Source organism: Rhodnius prolixus, unplaced genomic scaffold, assembly GCF_049639745.1.
Source record: "Rhodnius prolixus isolate KJV_2025 unplaced genomic scaffold, Rpr scaffold_3, whole genome shotgun sequence".
Taxonomy (NCBI): Eukaryota; Metazoa; Arthropoda; class Insecta; order Hemiptera; family Reduviidae; genus Rhodnius; species Rhodnius prolixus.
Window position 1 is genome coordinate 30,313,498 of NW_027411603.1, and position 24,402 is coordinate 30,337,899.

Genomic DNA, 24,402 nt, shown 5'->3' on the forward strand with positions numbered 1-24,402 from the left:
TGATTATGGATAAGAAATTCTACTACTGGGATGAAGAGATGAGAAGTGTGAAGGAAAGAAAGAGTCGAGGAACCATATGCGAGGAGAATTCCACCGAAATACAGTTAACAAAAAGCCTGAAATTATATCTATTCCTGACAATATTGTGGCTCCTGGGACTTTATCTGGAGAATCCGATTTGAGTGGGTCTTTGACTGGTACTACGAGTAGTTCACGACACTCCTCCATTTCGTTCGAGCTTGGAGTAGGCAAGGGTGTCCCTGAGATTGCTCCTTGTTAACACTTCACCCTCTTCACTCTTCGAGAGTCACTCTTCGGCCTCTTACATGAAATCCCCGCCAACTAAAAGAAGAAGAATATAGCTGAAAGTGGTGCGAAGAATGCCAACCCATCCGATGGGACTTCTTATCGTTCTGGATCCGAATGATCAATGTGATGCTGCTGGCTCTGTATAGCAGTTAACGAGGCCTTCTATCTTCCCAGCCGGCGTTAACGATTTCTTCTCTTCTCCCGGTTATCAAGTTATTTATGTGTAACATTGGTGGTATTAAAAATTTATTTGATGCTTATTCGATTAATCAACATTTCTTAATTAATTGTGATATTTTGTGTTTTGTTTAAACTTCCTCTGCTGGTATATCCCTGGCTTCTTTTTTGTTCCATTTAATGTTTTCTTAAGCGAGGGAATTCGAGAGAAAACTCATGGTAGGGCTAGCGGTGGACTGGCCATTTTAGTTAAGTGGGAAACTTATTTTCAAATTAATCTGATTTCTAAGCCAAATTTGTGGTTCGCTGTTAGAATTAGATTGCTCGATATGGAATATATTATTGATTAGTGTATTTTAACCCTCAAACCACAAGATGAATTTTCTTGACACGAACACTAAGGTAGGGTCGGATCCGACCCGATACTATATTTTCTTGCTTACAGTGAAAAACTCAAATATAACTCAAAATAACACATTTATTTCTATATAAAATGTATAAATTTTTTAATAAATTGTATATTTTTATGGCATTAGTCTATTTAGAATAGACTAATAAGTGAAGAGATGAACTTGAAAAAGGAACTTTGTTTCAATAAAAACAAAACAGTTTACAAAAAGGTTGAATGAAAATTAAAGTAAAATAGTGGTGTGGTAACAAAATTATCGCATTGTTAAGGAAAAAAATCATTTGATTGTTCGCCATTATCAGTGGGAACAAGTAGGACATATTTTCCAATCAGAAGGAGTAATTCCTTTGGAAAACGCTCGTTTTTCAGTCTTTTTTCTTCTAGAGGAAGCGTCAAGGCAAACGCAAGGTTCTTGAGAATCGTCGAAAGTGCATCTCCAGAGTAACTTTCTTCATTTTTGTTCCACTTGTGCAGGACAAAACGTATAACGTTAATACCAAGGTCGGGACGGATCCGACCCAGAATCTGACTTACTGAAAGAAATACAAACCTAGAGAGCGGAGAGACCCTTACCGAATCGGCGGAAACAGTGTGGCCTCTTCCTAAGGACTCACAGAAAGGGTATACCGAGTCTAATCGCTAAGAGTTAATTGTGGGGGGAACAATGGAAATTTCTTTTCGCCTCAGGTCGGATCCGACCCGCATCTTGTGGTTTGAGGGTTAAGCCTACTTGTAGTCTAGTTTTTGAATTGAATATCTTGAACAATTTGTAGCAGAGATGCAATTTCACTGATATTTTTGATACAAGAATAATTGTTTTGGGGGATGTCAGTAGTCGTATTGATTTAATATTCATCTTTATTTTAAGAAGTAGGTTTATTCCTTTCTTTTTATAATCATAACTTATTTTAATTTGAAAATACATATATATATTAAATTACTAATTTTACGGTTAAACTGCAATTATGGCCATCCATCCCAGATCTAAAACTAAAAATAAAGTCTAGAGTTTGAGTCCTGTACATAAAGTGAAGATAAGATCCATAAATATGGTAGCAAGCAAAGGTTCTATTTGAATGAATAAATTCATAAGATTAAAACAGAGGTTCCTTAAAGATAATAAACTTTATTGAACTACTACACTGTTATAATTAATTGAGTAATTAACAAGCTTTTAAGGAGAAAAATTGGATAAAGTTTTATATAGGACCTTTAATTTGTTTAAAGGACCTTTTTAATTATATTACACATAATAAAGAAAAAACTTTCTTGTAATACATAATATTTACTTAAGAATAAATCGTAAGATGATGGCTCATTTTTCAATAGCTCTATTTAAGTTCTGAAAATATATTTGCTTGGTACATTATTAATTGGTACATGGTCTGAAAGGATGACTGAAAATTTTCTCAAGGAATTATTGCTCAGGAAATTAAAGACACTAACAATTCATGGTTTCTGAAAACATTTATAGAATTTAATCCAGTATAATCAATAACTAGGATACTACCATTGGTGCTGATATAAAAGCAAATTTATTTATCTAGACACGAAATTTAATAACACTATTCATTATCCAAAATTAACAATAGTACCAATACCTATCATAATAAGAGCACCCATTATGGTGCTTATTATGGTGATTATCATCATCATCAGAGTCATCATCAGAGTCATCATCCTCATCACTATCAGTCTTCTTTGGTTTAGGTGGTGGAGGGTGTCTAGTTGTCGTGGTTCTTCTTTTTGTGGTTGTTGTCGTCATGGTTGTAGTTGTTGTGGTCGTAGTTGGCGTAGTTGTAGTTGTGGTCGTAGTTGGCGTAGTTGTAGTTGTGGTCGTAGTTGGCGTGGTTGTAGTTGAAGTGGTCATAGTTGGCGTGGTTGCAGTTGTGGTCGTAGTTGCCGTGGTTATAGTTGTAGTTGGGAACGTAGTGGTAGCTGTGGTGGTACTTAGTGTAGAAGGTAAATTATAAGGGTCAATAGGATAATTATTATTGTAAGGGCCATAAGGATAGTTATTCACATCGTTAGGAGATTTTGTTGGATATTGATTATTGTTTGGTGAATATCTAGGATATTGTGTAGGATAATTGGTATTTAGATTACCACCCGGAGCATTGCGAAAGTCGTAGGGATTGTTATTCATACCGTTAGGAGATTTTGTTGGATATTGATTATTGTTTGGTGAATATCTAGGATCTTGTGTAGGATAATTGATATTCAGATTACCCCCCGGAGCATTTGGAGAGTCGTAGCGATAGTTATTCATATCGTTAGGAGAGTTTGTTGGAAATTGATTGTTGTTTGGTGAATATCTAGGATCTTGTGTAGGGTAATTGATATTCAGATTTCCACCCGGAGCATTGCGAGAGTCGTAGGGATAGTTATTGAAATCGTTAGGAGAGTTTGTTGGATATTGATTATTGTTTGGTGAATATCTAGGATCTTGTGTAGGATAATTGATATTCAGATTTCCACCCGAAGCATTGCGAGAGTCGTAGGGATAGTTATTCATATCGTTAGGAGATTTTCTTGGATATTGATTATTGTTTGGTGAATATCTAGGATCTGGTATAAAATAATTGATATTCAGATTAACCTCTGGAGCATTGGGAGAGTCGTGGGGATAGTTATTCATATCGTTAGGAGATTTTCTTGGATATTGATTATTGTTTGGTGAATATCTAGGATATTGTGTAGGATATTTGTTATTCAGATTTTGCCCCGAAGAATTACGAGAATCGTAGGGATAGTTATTCATATCGTTGGGAGATTTTGTTGAATATTGATTATTGTTTGGTGAATATCTAGGATCTTGTGTAGGATAATTGATATTCAGATTTCCACCCGCAGCATTGCGAGAGTCGTAGGGATAGTTATTCATATCGTTAGGAGATTTTCTTGGATATTGATTATTGTTTGGTGAATTTCTAGGATCTTGTATAGGATAATTGATATTCAGATTTCCCTTCTGGGCATTGCGAGAGTCGTAGGGATATTTATTCATATCGTTAGGAAATTTTGTTGGATATTGATTATTGTTTGGTGAATATCTACGATCTGGTGTAGGATAATTGATATTCAGATTTTCCCCCGAAGCATTGCGTGAGTCGTAGGGATAGTTATTCAAATCGTTAGGAGAGTTTGTTGGAAATTGATTGTTGTTTGGTGAATATCTAGGATCTTGTGTAGGGTAATTGATATTCAGATTTCCACCCGGAGCATTGCGAGAGTCGTAGGGATAGTTATTGAAATCGTTAGGAGAGTTTGTTGGATATTGATTGTTGTTTGGTGAATATCTAGGATCTTGTGTATGGTAATTGATATTCAGATTACCCTCCGGAGCATTGGGAGAGTCGTAGGGATAGTTATTCATATCGTTAGGAGATTTTCTTTGATATTGATTATTGTTTGGTGAATATCTAGGATCTTGTGATGGATAATTATTATTTTGGGGAAATGGCGTTTGTGGATATTGTTGTTGGTTTGGGCCAGGACGTTGTGTAGGATAATTATTATTTTTTTTGCTTTCTCTAGGATTTTGGGGGTCATAGGTTTGGTTCTTCATTACATTAGGAGGGTTCTCATTTTGAGCATGTGAGGTTGGATTCTGATTGTGGTTTGGTCCATAGGCTGTACTTTGGGCAAGATAATTACTATTTACTGGTTGGTTAGGGTTGGTAGGGTAGTTATCATTAGCACCAGTCTCACTTTTGTTTCTATCAGATTTTGAGATTATTTGGAATTTAGAGCTTAGAGATTTTGCATTCACACTGCTAGAATTGGTATAGGTAGATTCATTAAATATACTGTACACTTCGCGCCTTTTTTTCACATATTTATCATCATCCTCGGTGCATGTTCTGGGCGGATATCGATACGTTTTGCGGTTGCTTGTTGGCTCCGTAAGCGCCAATTTCATGCACTTTTCCAAGCACTTTTCTTCCTAAAACATTTGAATAATTTAATCTGTATTGAATTGCGCAGATGATAGTACTTGATGGAAATCTTTTTACTCCTTTGGCTCTCTTTTGTGATTCTGGGACTTGTAAGCCGTGGGCAATTATATTTAGAAAAAGTAAATACAAAATTAAGAACTTCAATAATTTTCGCTTTAAAGTAAATTAACTAAATTAAACTTTAGAATAAATTAGAGTTCTCTGAGTGCAGGCTACTCCAATTTTGAGATAGTTATAGTGTTTCCGGTTTGAGTTAAGGGCACAATTTTATTTTTTATTTTTAGACTGCTTTTATTTTTTATTTAATAGAAATCCTAACGATTATTGCTAACGACAAGGTCTTAATCGTCCCGGGAGTACCCGTTCATTGGGGATGTAGGGCGATTTTTGATAAAGTGCTGTAGAGTTGCTTCTTTCAACTCCTCTTATGAATATATTCAAATTCTTGCACAACATATAATCTTTGGCACTAGCAAGTCTTAGAAACCACATCTATAGGTGTAGCCTGAATTTAGGAGAGGTACGATAATTTACAGGGAAATCGAATACTTTGGGCCTTAAGCTTAAGGATTGATTGGGGAACTACTTTTGATTAATTTCGTTTAGGAGACGTTTATTTTCAGGAAATAGTAATATTTTCTTAAATTCAATTGTTTATTTTCTTGTGTCGAATGGCCTAATGTATTCATTTGAGTGAATTTACTTCTATATTGTTGCTGCTGGTGTTATTGAATTTTTTATAAACATTGCAGTTTTCATAACATCTTTTTAGCGGATATTTGTCTTCACTTGCTACACATGGATTGTTCTCCTTTAGTACCAAATTCTCGCAGTTTGAAACGCATTTTTCTTCCTGAAAAAGAAATACCAAAAGTCGTTTAGATTAGTTAGTGATAAATTACTTTAAACACATATTTAAGATCTCTGGAATGAAAACTCATAGTAAAAATGAAACGCTAATTTGCTTCCGATTTTGCATTTTTTAAATCAGCTACCATTTAGGGCAGCGGTTCCCAATCTTTTTTCTTTAGTGTACCCCTAACATATATATAGTATATACAGGGTGACCAGTGTTATAGCTCCACCCAATTTTTTTTAACGGCGGGAAATTTCGAAAAAATAAAAAACGTATTTAATCATTTTTAGCCTAGATTATTGTCAGTGATTGGCCCATTTTAATAAACCCTTGTATTTCGAGATACAGCATCTAACTTTTGTTTTTCAAAAGAACGTTGTATTTTTTTTGCATATTTTTGTAGTATTTGAGCTCCTAAAAAATACAAAAAAAATTTTTTTGAAATCGGTTAGGTTTTTCAAAATTTATGGTGGTTTAAAATATGAAAAACAAATTTCAGTTTACTGTCAAAATTACGTTATTTTTTTTAAAGAATCTGTTCAAACTGGGCACAATCAACGGATAGGCAAGCCAAAACTCTAGACTCCCACGCTTTGCTTGTAGCAGCACATGGTGGCGAAGTCAAGATCTAGGCAGGCTAGAGTTATTCGACGTTCAGGTTGTTTTTTCAACAAACGTTTCGTGTGGAGTTTTAGGTATCTTACTTTTTTTAACAGACATTTTGCCAGTCCTGCTAGAAGATGTTCCTCTACAACGTCGGCTAGATATGTATTTTTAACAAGATGGTTGCCCGGCACATAATGCGAAAGTTGTTCAAGGTTACCTGGACAGAAATTTCCATGAAAAGTGCTTAGGGACTCATTGACCCATCCAATGGCCAACTCGATCTCTGGACATAACCCTAATGGACTACTTTTTGTGGGGATATCTAAAAAATAAAGTGTACAGTAACCTTAATACCGTGGCTTCAGTCGATGTTCTGAAACGTTGAATAACTCCAGCCTGCCTAGATCATGACTTCGCCACCATAAGTGCTGCTACAAGGAAAGCGTGGGAGTCCAGAGTTTTGGTTTGTAATATAATATAAATAAAAAAAAATTAATCGTACTCTTGATTTTACGTATTGTAACTTTAAATTAACAGCATCCTCTAGGATTAGTTGTGCGACAACCCCACTGCGGAAGTTTAGCGTTATAGTCCCCACCTGCCAAGAATTTTGGCCCCAGATTGCCAAAGAAAGCACTAAATTCTTGCGATGATATTGCTTTGTTAGGCGGGCAGTACACCGCTGCCACATTCAGAGAGAATGGCTGGCAAGGCAATGTAACTGCCACGGACTGGAGAGCATCAGTTTGCTCAGTGAGGAGCAGGCTGTGAATTAAGGAGGAGTGGATTAGAATGGCCGCACCACCATGGGCATTGTTGTCCGGGTGGTCGGCTCTGTAAGTAGTGTAGTCTGCTACATTGCAGTAAGATCGTCCAGTAAAGTGTGTTTCCGTAATTAGGGCTACGTCAATTAGTTTGTCATGTAAGAAAATGTCTAGTTCGTCTTTGTGGGTATTCAGCCCGTTTGCGTTCCAAAGAAGTATTGCTAGTGAATGTGAAGGGAAATGAAGTGATGAGGAATTTATTTTACAAGTCGAGGAATGAGATCAGTCACTAAGGTAGTGAGAAGGCTGATGAGAGGATTGATGAGTGATTTGAATTCAGAAATGAAAGAGGTCAGTACAGTAGTAACGTCAGTGGAGGCGGATGAAAGTTTAGTCGGAGACCCCGCGTAAGAAGGCCTTTGGTATGTTGATGGCGGATGCGGATGCGTTATTGTAGGAACCTTCTGAGTTAATGGAGGAAAGTCTTTCGGAGTAGGTGGTGGAACAGCTCCCTGATGTGAACGCAGCTGCGGACTGCGGCCGTTTTGGTCCCTTGACTTTCTCCGAAGTCGCTGAAGTTCTGTATGCACTGTGCAGCCCCTGTAGGTAGCATAATGCTGTTCTTGGCACAGCGCACATGTGAGTGGGATGTCCCTAGGCTGGAGGCAGTCTGAGGAAAAATGGTATTTAGCACATTTTTTGCACCTAGGTGTATAATTGCAGTAAGATTTGCTGTGGCCATACTGCATGCATCTTTTACACTGAATTATTTCCTCAGTTTTGTAGGGTTCCTCAACCTTAACTCGAGTGTACAGGACTGACGTGATCTTGAATATTTCCTGGTTATTTTCTTGCTGTTCCAAGTCTACAAAAAACAGGAAGTGATGCTTTAGTAGCTGGGTGTTTCACGTTGCTGACATTTCTCACTTTATGCCCTAATCCTTCCAGATCTTCCTTGATGGCTTCCGTTGGAATAGTGTGGTGTAGATTTCTTAATACCACCCTAAACGCCTTATCTTCCTTTAGCATTTATTTACAATCGAAAGATGAAGGTCCAAGATGTTGAGTTAGTGTTGTGCAGAATTGTAAGTAGTCTTCAACGTTTGAGACATATATTGGAGGAGGCTTAGGTGATTTTTTCTCACTGGCTGATGCATTAGCGTTCGGGATTTCTCCGTCATCTTTTACACTTAAAGGTGCAAAAGGACTAGGTGTGCAGAAATTGACAGTATTACTGAAATGGATAGTGGAAACAGTAGAATTAACTGACTGAAGAGACTGGGTTCGAGTCAACTTTCTTTGCACAGCAGAGCTTTTGGTTTTAATTTTATTTTTATTTTTCAAAATTTCAGATTTATTAGTGCTTGATCTTTGCACTGTTTTATTTGTTGTATCCAAAACATCATTATTAGTTTTATTATTATTACTAGATAATATTCCACTAGCACTGCACGAACCATGTGATTCAATGCCTGGTGAATCTGTATGTTTCATTTGAGCCATGCGGCTACTTTGGGAACTAAGTGTCCAATCACTATTAAAAATTTTAAATTCAAATCCCTAACCTACGAAAAATAAGTCTATTCAAATTAAACTATTTACAAAAATTGTCAATGTGTCATCGCACTTCAATGTCCAACAAAATAAACAACAACAATGAACAAAATAAGAAACAATTTAACATTAAATAGTCACTAGAAACACTTAAAAAAATTAATAGGTTTGCAGAGCAAAATTTAAACACACTGACACGTACAATGGCGAACCAGATGATTTACCTACTCAATGTTGTTTCTTCCAAATAACTACAATGTGCTATCTCCTGATCAACCAACTTACTGGCCGACAGCTCTCTCTAAACTGCCTGACATCCTAGACATTTTCGTTACCTCTCAGACTTCTACACAGTGTACAGACATCTACACTCTTACTGATCTTTCTTCTGACCACAGTCCTGTGCTGTTGGTACTAACTGCGACATCTAAGACACTTTCGCCTCGCCCTTCGCTAATTACGGGACCTGTTGATTGGGACAACTTTCAAACTTTACTTGACACTAAAATTAATCTATCTCTCTCTTTTAAAACTGCTGACGAAGTTGATGAAGCAGTTTACACGCTGACTAACGCAATACAGACTTCCATCTGGGAATCGACTACTCACTTACATCGGAAGAATACTAGACAATATAACTTACCCATAGAAACACGAATACTCATAAGAGAAACAAGGAGAGCTCGAGCCCTCTGGCAACGGACACGTTATCCTTGTGACAAACGGATGTACTTTAAACTCACAAGACAACTGAAAAGAAATTTACAAAACCTAAAAATTTAAAAATATGACGCCTTCATTATAATTTATTTACTGACCGTAAATCTCCCTGGAAAGCTACACGCAGGCAACTGTCCAACAAACATACTCCTTCTCCACTCAGACGGGAAGACGGGACTTGGGCGAAATCAGACGAGGACAAACCTACACTTTTTGCTCATCACTTGACAAATGTCTTTACACCTCATCCTGATATGACGGACGACTTACACATGGATGAAATACAAACAGAACTGGACGTTCCACTTCCTCTCTCGCTACCACCAAAAGCCTTTACTCCTTCAGACGTTAAATACACGATCAAGAATCTTCCATCTGGAAAGTCTCCAGGATATGACCTCATCACCTCTGAAATTCTCCGCCACCTACATAAAAAAGCTATCATCTTCCTCACCTACATTTACAACTCCGTCCTTCATACTACATACTTTCCGCTTTCCTGAAAGTATTCAGTGGTGCGAATGATTCCAAAACCTGGAAAACCAGCTCATCTAACCTCATCCTACAGACCTATCATCCTACTGCCGACTCTAGGAAAAGTTCTTGAGCGTATTAACCCCATATTGTCGGAGTTTGGTGTTATACCAGACCACCAATTTAGTTTTAGGCGTCATCATAGCACTGTTTAACAATGTCACCGGGTCCATAACACTGGAGAGAAAACAGTATTGCTCAGGGGCATTCTTAGACGTAAGCCAGGCTTTCGATCGTGTTTCGCATCCTGGATTACTTTTCAAACTAAAAAAGCATCTTCCCTCAACATACTACCTCATTCTGCGCTCCGGTCCAGATAGGTTCTTTCAAGTTAGTACCGGCTCAGCAATCTCCTCTTTCTCGACAGTGGTGGCGGAGTGCCGCAGGGGAGTATATTTGGCCCCGTTCTCTACACAGTATACACATCAGACATACCTGTACAACCCTCTACACTACTCTGTACATATGCAGACGATACAGACATACTAGCTACAAGTACACATCCTTCATCAGCTTCGTACAAGTTACAGACACACATAAAATAGAATCCTGGGCCAAGAAGTGGCGGATTAAAATGAACCCACAGAAATGCCAACATGCCACATTCACTCTCCGGCGGGGCTCCTGTCTACCTGTCCTCTTCAACAGCAATCCTCTTCCTTATACAGATCTGGCGCGCTACCTTGGGCTCCACATAGACAAGCGACTCACGTGGAACCCACACACTAGACTTAAAAGACAAGCAATGACAAAACCTGCGAAACTGCTCTATAGACTTCTTGGGCGACACTCCAAATTACCCATAGAACTCAAACGATTAATATACAGTACTATCCTCAAACCTATGTGGACTCCCAAACCTACAAACATACGGAATGTACAAACATTTCAGTCAAAACTCCTCCGACAGATAGCTGACGCTCCTTACTACGTGACTAACCTCACCCTTCCCACCGACCACAACATTCCCTTCATAGACCAACAAGCCAAGACTAAATATCAAAAATTCCATACTGCTCTCTCTACTAACTCAAAACCTCTTGTACTGTCTCTCGCTTCCTCTGACATCCCTAATACTCCTCGACGACTGAATCGCCAGTGACCCCGCGACTTCCTTGAGGTCTGAAGAACTAAATCTCTCCTCTCTCCCACTCATATTCTCCTCCTCACGTTTCTCCACTCTCCTACAGAGAGTGCTACCGCTGGGTAGCTTCTCTCCTCCTGCTCTTCCCGTACCAGTTCATCTCATTCACCTCCTATTTACTCATTGTATATATTTATACAGCTTGTAAATTACAAAATAAATAAAAAAAAAAAATTAACAGCAAAACAATCTGAATATAATGTGTCTTGTAAAGAACACATACATATGATATGTTCCTATTAAAAAAATCATTTATGAATAGGTAACTTTAGAAAAAAAAGATTTCTGTCTAGGTGCCTTCCTGGACGTAGCACTGGCTTTTGACAGGGTGTGGCACCCAGGACTGTTGTACAAGCTGAAGCAGTTCCTTCCCACTCCTTATTACCAAATCCTTCAATCCTATTTGACAGGTCGCTACTTCAAGGTTAGATGTGGCATTGAATTCTCTGATGCTAAGCGCATCCAAGCCGGCGTCCCGCAAGGAAGCATCCTTGGCCCAGTCCTATATCTAGTGTACACTGCTGATATCCCCACGCACCCACATACCTTAATTACAACCTACGCAGACGATACCGCAATATTATCCTCAAATCTCTATCCATCAGAAGCCTCCACATATATCCAAGAACACCTTGATCTCATTTCTCTTGGTGCAAAAAATGGAAAATGAGACTGAACGAAGACAAATGCCAACAGATAACATTCACCTTACGTAGACAAATTTGCCCCCCATTACTCATACACAACAGAGAAATACCGACCTCCACACAAGTACGCTACCTAGGACTGTATTTAGACAGTCGACTTACATGGAACCCGCACACTAGACTGAAAAGACAAGAACTCAATAGACGATACGGACAACTACGAAGACTGCTAGGGCGGAGATCAGCCATGAACGTACATAACAAACTGACTCTATACAAGACACTACTAAGACCCCTCTGGACCTACGGAGCTGAACTGTGGGGCTCTGCGAAACCTTCCAACATTCAAAGAATCCAATCCTTTCAATCTAAAGTCCTTCGGCATATCGTCAACGCTCCTTATTATGTATTCAATTTAACCCTCCACACAGACCTCAATATCCCTTTTGTCAATGACCTAATCCATTCTCGCTTCCTTAATTTCCATAATAGCCTAACCATACATCCTAATCCCAACAGCACAAGCCTTATCCACAACAACCCATCCCGACAATCCTCCACGACGCCTGAAACGACGTTGGCCCCGTGACCTTTTACCTATTTCCTAAACTTCCTTCCAACCCCTAGAGAGTTCCAGCATTGGCTGGCCCCTCGCACCATGCCTTCCCGATTTTGGCGCTGGATCCTCGGGTTCAGCCTACAATCTGTGCCTAACAAATTGATCAACACATTTACTTGATGTATGTTATATGTATACACTATACAGGTTGTAAATAAATAAATATATACAATTAAAAAAAAAAAAAAAAAAAATGAATAGGTAAACATTTCAAACCAATAACTATTGCAGGGGTCGCAAATTGAAACAGCAAAGCGTTAATAAAGGAGAAGTAAATTATATGCGGGCCATGTGCAATATTAGTCAAAACTAAAGCAGCATTTTTTCGAATTTTTACATTTTCAAGAAATCATTTAATAATTTTTGATAAATATATTTACTTTTAAAAAATACTGCAGTATCGATTGAGTAGGTACTTAATTTTTGTCAATTTATATGTTATTCAGTTTTATTATAATAATTTTGTAATTAAGTTGTAGGGATCATTTATTATACAATTTTTTTTTTCTTATTAATAATATATCTGTATAATTTTTATATCTTCCGCCATTATAACTTTTTTTTTGCGTACCCCTAAACAATCTTTCGCGTACCCCACGTTGGGAACCGCCGCTCTAGGGGGTACCAAAATTAGTGAACAAGCTGAGTATTGCTGGTGTCCGCCGAATGGACACGATTGCTTGCGCTGCAGTCAACACCCGAGCTCCAATTTAGCTATATTTTTCAATGAATTATTTTAGTTTTCCAAATGAAAATCTTGGAAAAACTCAGTACAGCTAGAAACGAACAATAAATCAACTATAATATCTGTTCATTACCTTTCTTGTTTTGAATTGGTTTTCTCTTTTTATCTAGATCTAGAAGATCCCATTATCGCCCCTTATGATAAGCTTTCAACCATTTGCATCCATCGGAACAAACCAAATAATCTCTCCACTTGATTTAGAAATTATTAATGTCAAAGTTCCTAAACGTTTACTCAAAATAGGATTTGATGCTAATATAGACAGGTCAGTCTGGGCAGTATTTATGCTCAGAAGTTTCTGAACCATCCCGTACCCCAAATTCATTCTCCTAATGATTTAGACCAAACTGCAAACAGCGTTTTACTTGCGCTAAACTGATTGACTCCTAATAAAGTATGAGTCCTTAAGTTATGAATAGCTCTTAATAAAAGGGATTCTAAGTAAAACTAAAATCCATTCCTAACTTATAGATTAAATATTCCCATTTATGGGATAAAACAATGAAATACAACTAAGTAATACGCAGTTCTAAATAAGTAATCCATTTGAATTGCATTCATGAAACCAGACAGAGCTAAAAGAGTACGCATGAATATTCTTTATTGAAATTTCGACCACAATTCATATGCAGTAAAAATATATATTTAGAGCTTAAAAAATATTTAAATAATATTCTACTTACAGCAAAAATGTCTAATAATTGTAGAAACATCAACACCACGTACTTGGAGACCATCATTTGGATCTACGTTTGTGCCAACAGTTATTTATAAATCTCATCAATTTTAATTTATTTAAGCAATCTCCGTTTTCAAACAATAGGCTCATTTTTATTACCTACATTTATATTTACATCGATCATTTTTAACAATCAATTCTTTTATCATTTATTACAAAAACTCTTCACAATAATAACTTAATGGCAAATAAAATATTGCCAGAAATGGAAACAATTGTAATTTATTTTTTAAGAAATTTATTGTCTTATTCAATACATTTATTTTAAGTGTTCATATTAACACCGAAATTTAAATATCCACATTAAATTTTATTGCGACGTTACTAATTACTAAACTCCGGCAATGAAGACTAATATCTAGACTCCATTATAGTTTCATACAATTGATATCCCTCGCTATGTAGTCGCTTTACCATCTTGTTCGCTTAATTTACCCGCAGAGTACTCTGATAGTGCTGACATTTCTGGATATAAGAACCTTTAGGGTACTATTCCCTGCAAACAACTCTATCCTTACCCTTTTGCATTCCTTTTATTTGTTCCCTTACATTTTGCAGTACAACTATGAAGATTTATTTAAATATTTAATAGGTTTTTTATCTTATCAATATGATCTTGGTAACAGTTTGGTAAAGTTCAAAGTACAAATAATATTTCTTTAATCTTCTCATTTCGCTCAATTAAGCTATTATTCTCGTCTCTTTTCTGGCAAACGACCAATCATAGTTGGTCTTTGTTTCATCTCCACGTTCTCAGGCGTAAAATTAAAACCCAAAACACGCAAATTTACTGTTAGTATGTGAACTACAATATTTATAGCCTCCACCAAACAATGTGTCTCATTTAGAAGGCAATGTGGGAGACCCTAGTAAAATGGCTGATTACGAGAGCAATTCTACTAAAGCAAGTCAATCGAAGACAATTAGCCCAGTTAGAGCACTGAAAGACAAGACATTAACAATCGAATACGATGCAATCAATCGACTTAGTTTGTGTGTCAGGGTTGGGAAGAGAAGAAAAGTCGACTTAAAGCCTGTTTGATTGCATCGTATTCGATTGTTAATGTTATGAGCGCTCTTTAGGTATGGCCTTTCTTTTACTTGTCCCGGCACATTAGTCAGGTACCAAACAGTAAACGGCACACTTCAACTGAAAAGCTCCCATTTCATTTTAAAATGATGTATTATGCTCAACTAGTGATGTAATAGCTATTTGAATTCCACAAAAATACTAGTTTTCGTGGCAAGCTGTAACATTAATAACTAACCCAATCATTCACCCGTCTGAACCGTTCTCTGACAATACAATAGATAGATTTGTTTTATATTTTACCTGCATATGGAGACAACTTTAGTCTAATAATTGTATTCAATTTTGTAAAAATCTTTCGAGCAGAAAACAAGATATGTAGAGTTAAAGTATGCTTACGTTTTGCAGATTGAAAATTTTAAATTCAAATATCTAGTAAACTACTCGATAGATTTGTTTTATATTTTACCTGTATATGGAGACAACTTTAGTATATAATTAAAACTGTCCGGTAGGACAGTTGTATAAGGGTTGATCGTCAAAAACTGCACGAAAAAGCGTAACGTTGAAAAACACCCAACATTGACCATTTTTTTTTCTTTTTCTATAAAAGATAAAATTCCCAAATTTTCTTTAAAATAAAGGGCAAACCCTCCTTTATAAATGTAATTTTTTTGCAACAATCCAGATCTAATAGGTTTCGAGAAAAAAGTTGCCGAAAATGAGCAAAAACGACTTTTTCAAAACATGTTCTTGATCTTGTTGTTGTTGTTGTTGTTCTTCTTCTTGTTACCTTTTTTGTAAACAACGTAGCGCCTAAACGCGCGAACCGATTTTCATGAATGAGGTGTCATTCGATTCGAAATTTTATGTAGATGCGCCTTTTGGGGGTCTCGAATGGAAGAGGAGTTAGCCCCCTTTATGTAAGGCCCCCTCCAAAATTATTATTACCAATTACTCTGTAAATCTTGGCCCGATTTTGATAAAGTTTGGTAGGATGATAGGGTTAGGGCTCCCCTACGTAACATTAAAGCGGCGATCAGCTCTTACACTTGTTAAGGGGAAGTATAGCAATCGTTGCAAATTATCGACACGTGATCCGATTTTCATGAATGAAGTGTCATTCAAATCAAAATTTTGTACAGATCTGCAATTTAAAAGTCTCGAAGTCTTGCCTCATAAGGAGGGGAGTTCGCCCCACCCAAATAAGGCCCTTTCTAAAACTATTATTACCAATATTTCTATAACGCTTAGTCCGATTTTGATAAAATTCAGCTCGAATAAGTGGTTAAAGCTCCTCTACGTTGCTGATGCTCTTGCTCCTACTAAGAGGTAGTACTGCAATCGTTTAAATTATCAATGAGTGAACCGATTTAAATCAATGAATTGTCGTTCGATTAAATAAGCTTTGCCTCTTTGCCTTTTAGGGAGAAGTACTGCAATCGTAGTTTATTTTTCTTACTCCTCTTAAAAGGAAGTACTGAAATCGCAGTTTAATTTTCCTAATTACGTACAAATACCTTCCTATGTTTTTTTTTTTTTTTTTTTTTTTTTTTTTATTCTGTTTTTACCAAAAAGGTGTACAGAAGGAGTTGCATTCACAAATAATATAAGATAAAAATTAAACATAATTTAAATAAAGAAAAATAAAAAATTACATAATATAAAATAATCATAACAAATGAAAATTGACCTTCTAAATTAAATTGTAACTTAAATATTTTAGTACTACATTATAACTTATATCAGTCGTTAAGCATTGATGAGCGCAACATAACTACATTTACAATATAATTATAAATGTTTAAACAGTCGGATTTCGATTGCAGCGACAGTAAATGAAATAATTGTTCCTCTCTGCTAATAGTGGTTGGGATTGATAATTGAGGAAGATACTTTATTCTCATCCATTCATAAAGTGGACAGGTAATGAATAAATGGAATAAATCTTCATTTTGATGGAGATTACAAAGTGTACAGATCTGGTTAGGATTTATTAAATAGGCTATTGCTTTGTGGACGATTTTAATGGAGAAATTACTGCAAGATCTGAGTTGGAACAATATACTAGTTACAGGAAATGGTAGAGAGAGTAGAAGATAGTTTTGATCATTCGAGATATTTAAAGGAATATTTCTGTAATAAATGCTATAATTTGAGGAGTATAGACTGGCTATATCAGTGTTGTGTAAATTGGTTTCATATGTTGACAAAATTGCATTTAGATTTTTACGGATTACATATGGATCCTGCATTTCCCAAAGATGGTTGTAACCAACATTTATAAAAAAATCCTTTATTTGGGTTACCCAGTTGAACTTAATATTATTGGACGGTAAAGAGTCGATACGTGGTAATCTGGATCGATCCATTTCCAATACTTTGCAAAACCATTTCAGCGCAAGCTTAAAAACAGAGGTGGCTATATGAGATAATCCAGTTTCCAACAGTATTATGTAGTACGGAGTAGATTTTAATAAATGAAAAAGACGTTTATAAAAATTTGTTTGGGCATATTCTAAACGGTCTAAATACCTTAGTCCCCAGATTTGTACTGAATAGAGCAATGTGGAACGGGCAATTGAATTAAACAGAGCTACATTACTGGACCATGAGTTACTCCTGACTTTCGCCAGAATATTGTTTACGGTACCAGCAGCAATATTAAACCTTGAGATTGAGTATTCTGTTGCTGAGAGAAACATGGATGAGGAAGAAAACTGCACGCCTAGATAGACGTATTTATTCGTCAAAACGATTTCTGTATTTTCATAGAAGAATTTTTCCGAGAGAGTTGCGCGCCCTCTATGAAATTTTATAATTTTAGTTTTTGCTGGGTTTACTTTTAGGGAATTCAGATGACAATATTCCTCCAGCGCTTTTAAATTTCTTTTCATACCAACATAAGTGTCGGACAGAATAATAAGGTCGTCTGCATACAGAAGAACCGATAAATCATTAATGCCATCAATACTTAAACCAGAGACCCCCACCCTTTCCTTGAAGAAATTTTCCAAATCTGACAGAAACAGAATAAACAGGAACGGTGAGAGGATTTCCCCCTGCAAAACTCCTTCAGTCATTAAAATATCAGAGGATAAATTAGTTCCTACCCTTACATTTAAAATAGCATTTCCATACAGAATTTTCAAGATTCTGATAAGCTTTGGACTCATTCCCATTAAGAACAATTTAGACCAAAGAAGATGATGTTTAACGGAGTCGAATGCCCGTTTAAAATCCACAAAACAAGCGTAAACAATCCTTTTCTTCAAACGAAGGTGCAGATGTATTACAGAGGACAGAGTAAAAATGTTGTCAAGGCAGCCACGACCGCTCCTGAACCCTGACTGAGACTCCGGCAAAATTTTAAATTCTGATTCCCAGATAATCAAACGATTTAACAAAATTTGAGTAAAAACCTTTAAAGTGCAATTAGCCAGAGCTATCCCCCTATAATTTGCAGGATCATGCCTATCACCTTTCTTGTGGAGCATGCAAAGAGAAATTCTCGACCAAAGTTTAGGAATACATTCAGTTTCTAGAACATTATTAAATAGAACTTGCAAGTAAAGTAACCAGTTTTGTGCAAGAAATTTTAGAAACTCAAAGGAAAAACCGTCCTGACCAGGAGCGGAGTTTGATTTACATTTTGATAAACTTTGAATAATTTCATTGAACTCAATTGGCTCATCCAGAATAGGCAAAGAAACGCCAAAATAAGAGCCCTCAATGGTAGGGCATGGTTGATAGATATCAGTATAGAATTTTTCCCAATCTTGCAGAGAGACTAAGTTCGAATTATTTCTTTTTGTTTTAAATTTTCTGACTACTGACCAAAAAGCCTTAGGATCTTTAACATTGGAAAAATCATCTAATATTGATTTGTCATAGTTATTCTTTTTATCTTTGATTAACTTATTATACTTATTTTTTAACAACACATACATTTTGTAGTCTAAATCCAAAAAACCACTTCGCCTACAAACAGACAATTGTTGTTTAACTAATTTTTTTGAAGCTTTAAGCTCTAAATCATACCAAGGTTTATTAAATGAATAATTTGGCTTGTTATAAACAATCTTTTCATATTTTAACCCAAGACAAGTTGCAGCATAAGTTAAAGTGTTTAGAAAATTTTCGTACAAAATATCAGATGATTTACTAAGAATGGAGACTTTATCTGAGTACATCATAAATTCTTTATAAAGGACAGATTTGTTACTATCCCATCTAAATACGTCAACCTTGTTTGCAATAGAGTCAGAAAAATTACAGGTTGATTGTTGATAATTAAAGTTAAGCTGCAATAATACAGGGAAATGGTCAGACATTGAGATGTTATTGAGTATTTTTAAATCATATATATCATCCATGTTAGCGTTATTACACCAGATCAAATCATTAATACTTTTTCCTAAATGAGAAACAAAGGTAAATTGCGCCGGATGATCGCTATAATATCTACCATTTATAAGAATAAAAGAATTATCATGCATAAATTGAATTAGCAGACGACCTCTCTGATTACAATATTCATCTAAACTGTCATGTACATCATTAAGATTAGAATGGTCATAGATTCCATCAAAATTGTCCATAATTCCAACCCTTGAATTAAAGTCACCCCCCAATATACATAGTTTTCTATTATTACTTAATAAATTCTTAACTGAGATATCAAATAAATCTAAGAGAACAGATATATCTAATGAAGGTTTGAAGTAGACAAAAATTAATAGAAAAGAAACAGCCTCACTTTTAAGCTCTAAAATCAACCACCAATGACACGACTCAACAACAAGAACTTTAAACATATCACATTTAACGAAGATCAGTAGACCGCCACTTCCTCTTCCTCTGGATTTCTCCCTGATAGCCAAGGATGATGCTGCCAAATCAAAACTTTTCGAAGGAGATTTCTTAATTTCATTTAGGTGCCAAGTCTCAGAACAGCAGATTATGTCATAATTCTCAAAGTAACCAATATTTTCACATAGATTATTGTAGCCTTGGACATTCCAAAATAGAATTTGAGGAAATTTTCGGTTAGCTAATGAGTGAAAATTATCTTGATTCTGGTGAACATTAAATGAAATAGTCTCTAATAAACATCCATGTACAGAGGAAGTAGTAGTTGAACTTATTTGTGCTTCCGGGATAAAAAAACTAGTAATAGATGGAGATCGCCCCAGTTTGTGTTCCCCTCTCCTCCTTTTGGAACCTACAGAAGATGTAGACGCATCAGATTCAAGTGGGGGATCCAGATCCTCATCATCTGAAGTAAATATAGCAGATATAGCAGGATTCAGAGCCTGTAAATCTTCTTTACACCGTATAGCTTTAGGCCTCTCATTTGCCTTCTTTTTAACGAGAATTACACCATTCCTATGCCAAGCTGACTCTACGAAACCCTGTCTCTTGTAATCTATGGCCATGGTAAATAATTTATAATTAAACGATGAAAGTAATTCATTTACTTAATATTTCTACTCGGATCTTCAGGGTAAAGTCTATCTTTATTTCTTTTTGCGTTTATAATGAATTTAGTTTTTACTGATACATGCAAAAATTTAATTACAATAGACGGAACAGTCTTCTTCCCGAAATTCCGACGATAGATATAATCTATCATTTCCTCTCTGAGTTCCATACCTATAGATTCAGAAATTTTCTTGACAATCAAAAATAAATTTTCATCAACTGCAACAGGATAATTATCAATCTTTACATTGAATAGAAAGGGGGTTTGAGAGGAGAAAGAGATTTCTCTATTTAAGGAGATAATCTGCTCTTTAATCTTTTTATTTTCCTCCATTAGCCTAGAAATTTTCCGTTTACATATTTGCAGTTCTTTGGCTAATTTTTCTGATATTTTTTTAAGATCATTTTTCAAGTCCTTTATTTCGGCTGATAGAGAAGCCTGCTCTCTTCTACTTGCGGCTATATCGCTAGCTAGCGAATCCAGCTTAGAGATAATTACGCTACTTGAATCAACCGCACCATTTGCAGGGTTTGACAGTGGCCCACTAGAAGCGCTACTAGTACGCTCTCTGTCACTAGGCATGGTCAAGAAGGTAAAGTGGAAGGGGTACTCACAGTACTATAGCCTCCTCTCTTCTCTCTTGAGAACTATTCTCTCTCTTGTTAACAAACTATAGCAAATAATTTAACAACCTTTGCCCAGATAGAAACACAACTCTTTATAGATTTAATAATTATTTTAATTAATTACTAAAAAGCTGCTCGGTAGATTTGTCCGAAATTTTGTATATAGTTTTCACACTTTTTAAACAAACACTTGTCAAAAATTCAATTCAAAATTTAGAGTATAACCACTATCAAATTCACAAAATACACAGAGACAAAACATATGATGTTCACTCTCTGAAGCACTAGACGCAACACCTTCCTATGTTATTCAAAACGCTTTTTCAAAAAAATTGTTATTGAGGATGGTTTGGGAGACCGCAACTACGAGTATAATCATTCTTTAAAAAGATCTCTCCAGTGGTTGTTACGGTTCCGACTTAACACCTCATTAACATTAACATGCATGTACATATATATGTGATTTATCATAAATATAACAAAAAAATATTATAAATGAAGTGGCAAGCATAAGGGTTTGTGACATCTAATAAATTCTAAAAAATAACTTATTAATGAAAATTAATGCTGTAGAATTACTTAACTATCAATGAAGTATTAATGAAATGTTGGGTACTCGCTGATTTGTGTACCTTTTGGCGTTTAATCAACCCTTATACTTAACATTTTAAACTGTAAGTTTTTGTTTAGGATTGTATACAGTTTTGTAAAAATCTATCGAGCAGAAAACAAGATATGTAGAAGAAGAAGAATAAGTCTTTATTTAAAATAACCAAAAGATAATTCACATACATATGAACGAGAAAAAAATCAACAACATAAAAATACTTTTTGTGTAGTAAATACAAAGCTAGAATACCTTTCCATAAAGACAACAACATGGTCATTGACCGTCCGTGGAGTCTATGTTTCACAAAAATTCAACCAAAATATTTAGTATTATACAACTGAATATATACTTATTTGTACATTTTATTTATTTTTCATTTATTTTATTATTATTATTGTTATTATTATTATTTATTATTTTATTTTATATATTTATTAATTTATTTATTTATTTCACATAATTTTTCAAACAAGTGGTGACCAACATACATTTCAATTCATATTTTAAATAGAGGACGCTCAGTCACAATTATGAGATCAAAATTAATTCCAATCTATATTCGATGAGCATAAGCTGCAATACAGTAATTTACTAGCACCACCCAATCTTTACCATTCAGGTAATCCACCAAACGGTCTCTAGAAAGAGTCGAGGAGACAAACCAAACCTGGCGAAGTTCACTCAATGCTGGACTAAACAGCCAGAAAATGGTATAAGTCCTCATTCTCTTTCAGGTCACATAGAGTACATTCCAGGCCGCTATTCTTGTAAAACCTGCAGTTCAACGGTATAAGATCACCTCTAATTTTAAATATCCATCTCAACCTATAGAGGGGTTGGTCATCTCTGATATAAACATTGTTTCCCAGATTATATTCCAGCTCTTTATAAAGTGGGTAAGAAGTAATATTACATAACTTCGATTGTAGATTACTTTTTAAATCAAAGGTCAAAGATTCAGTGATAACTTTAAGTGTATTTTTACATAAATCAATATTAGTACAATTATCCAAACTTAAGTTGGTGTCAAGATTAAATTTTTGAACATACTCTTTAATTTCTAAAAACCATATGATATTTTTTTAAATTATTTCCTTGGCCAAAAGTGTGTTTAGGAGAGCTGAATAATTTTTTAATGAAAAAATATAAAAGTCTTTCGACGTCATCGTATCTTCTCCATCCCCAGACCTGAGCTCCATAACAGATCACGGATCTACTGACAGTATACGGATTTTTGTGGAGTACGTAATATTCTTATTTTCAATAAATTGATGCCATACTGTATTCAGCGTCATTTTTGCTTTAGATAATTTAGTTTTAAGTTGTTTGGTCATAGGCAATGTGGGGGTAAGTATCATTCCAAGATATTTATATTCATTAACTACCTCGATCCTCTGAGCGCCTAAAACCCATTTTTCATTCTTAGACGATCTCCCACCATTCCTGAAGACCAAAACTTTAGATTTGTCTAAATTAATTTTCAGGTTCCATAATTTACAGTAATCATCTAAAGAATTTATCATTAATTGCAGAGATAATGGGTTCGAGGCCAACAGAACAATATCGTCTGCGTATGCCAGTAATTTTATTTTGCAAACTTCATTCACCACTACGCCGCCTCCCAGGTAATCCTCTAGGCCGTTTATGAACAGGGAAAATAAACAGGGACTCAACAGGCAACCCTCACTCCAGTTTCAATAGGGAAGTTCGGAGTAAGGCCATCTTTACACATTATGGAAGCTGTTGTATTACTGAGTAGATTCTTTATGCTTGTTACAATTTTCGTGGAAAGACCCAAGGAGTGTAATTTATAAATAAGATTATGTCTATCAATGCTGTCGAATGCTGCAGAAATTTCAACGAAAAAAGCAAAAATTTTTTGTTTTTTTGTAGTTAACCTTAATTTAATTAAATTAGTCAAAATAAAAATGTTATCTATTGTTGAGTAATTTGTTCTAAAACCAGCTTGGAATTCCATTTATATGCCATTGTCTTCGGCCCAATTCATCAGTCTGAGCAGTATAAGGCCTGAATACAATTTACAAATAACGTTAATAAAGGATATGCCCCTGTAGTTAGTAGCCTGATTTTTGTTACCTTTCTTATATACAGGAAATACAATGGATTCCTTAAAAGAGAATGGAATATCACCAGTTTCGAATAATTTGTTAAACAAAGAAAGTACTCTTATTAAGAAATCCCTTGGCGCATATTTATAAAATTCGTAACATATCCGGTCAGTTCCAGGTGCTTTATTTTCTTTGCTGTTACCCAAAACCACCTGTAACTCTTCGAGTGTAAACGGCTTATCTAATAGGTCGTTAACGATAAAAGGTTCAGCATAGGAGAATCTACTGGAAATTTGGATTGGATTATATAAGTTCTTAAAATGCGCGCACCACTCTTCAGTGGAAATATTGCCCACTATCCAGACATCGCTTTTCTTAAACACTCTCACCTTTCCCCAGAATTCCTTACAATTTTTTGTTTCACACAACTGTTTAGCACAATCAGAATATTTTTTTTTTTTTACTCTTGCAAAGACCTTTATATGCATTATTATAATTTATGTACTGTAATCTATTAGTCACTTCATTTGTTCTCCGGAATAATTTAAGCTGTTTAAAAGATTTGGATCTCGCCATACTGCATTCTTTATCAAACCAGGGGTTCTTCCAAGTAATTGGACATCTAATGCAATCATTATATATAGATGAACTTTTAATTATATCAGTTAAGAAATTTACTTCAGCTGTTAAACTAGTGGCATCATATATAATGGATTTTAAATAATGCAATATATTTTTCTGATAATTGAGCAAGTTCTGCTTCTGCCAGTTTAATTTTTGTAAGAGAGGTAAGGTATTGT

The 24,402-nt window shown here is 35.5% G+C and overlaps 1 protein-coding gene across 2 annotated transcripts in view; it reads right to left on the minus strand.

Annotated features, from left to right (window-relative positions):
- Positions 1-2,001: 2,001 nt before the first annotated feature.
- Positions 2,002-24,402, minus strand: part of LOC141453730 (uncharacterized) — a 28,914-nt gene continuing 6,513 nt past the window's right edge. The window contains exons 1-3 of one of the 2 annotated variants that reach the window (XM_074127279.1): positions 13,727-13,848; positions 5,558-5,707; positions 2,002-4,841 (exon numbers count right to left, since the gene is read on the minus strand). In XM_074127279.1, the coding sequence (XP_073983380.1) occupies positions 2,478-4,841; positions 5,558-5,707; positions 13,727-13,783 (2,571 nt within the window). In that variant the 5' untranslated portion in view covers positions 13,784-13,848 and the 3' untranslated portion in view covers positions 2,002-2,477. Of the gene's footprint in view, positions 4,842-5,557; positions 5,708-13,726; positions 13,849-24,402 lie in introns of those variants that run through there. The other variant, XM_074127281.1, reaches the window with a different exon arrangement.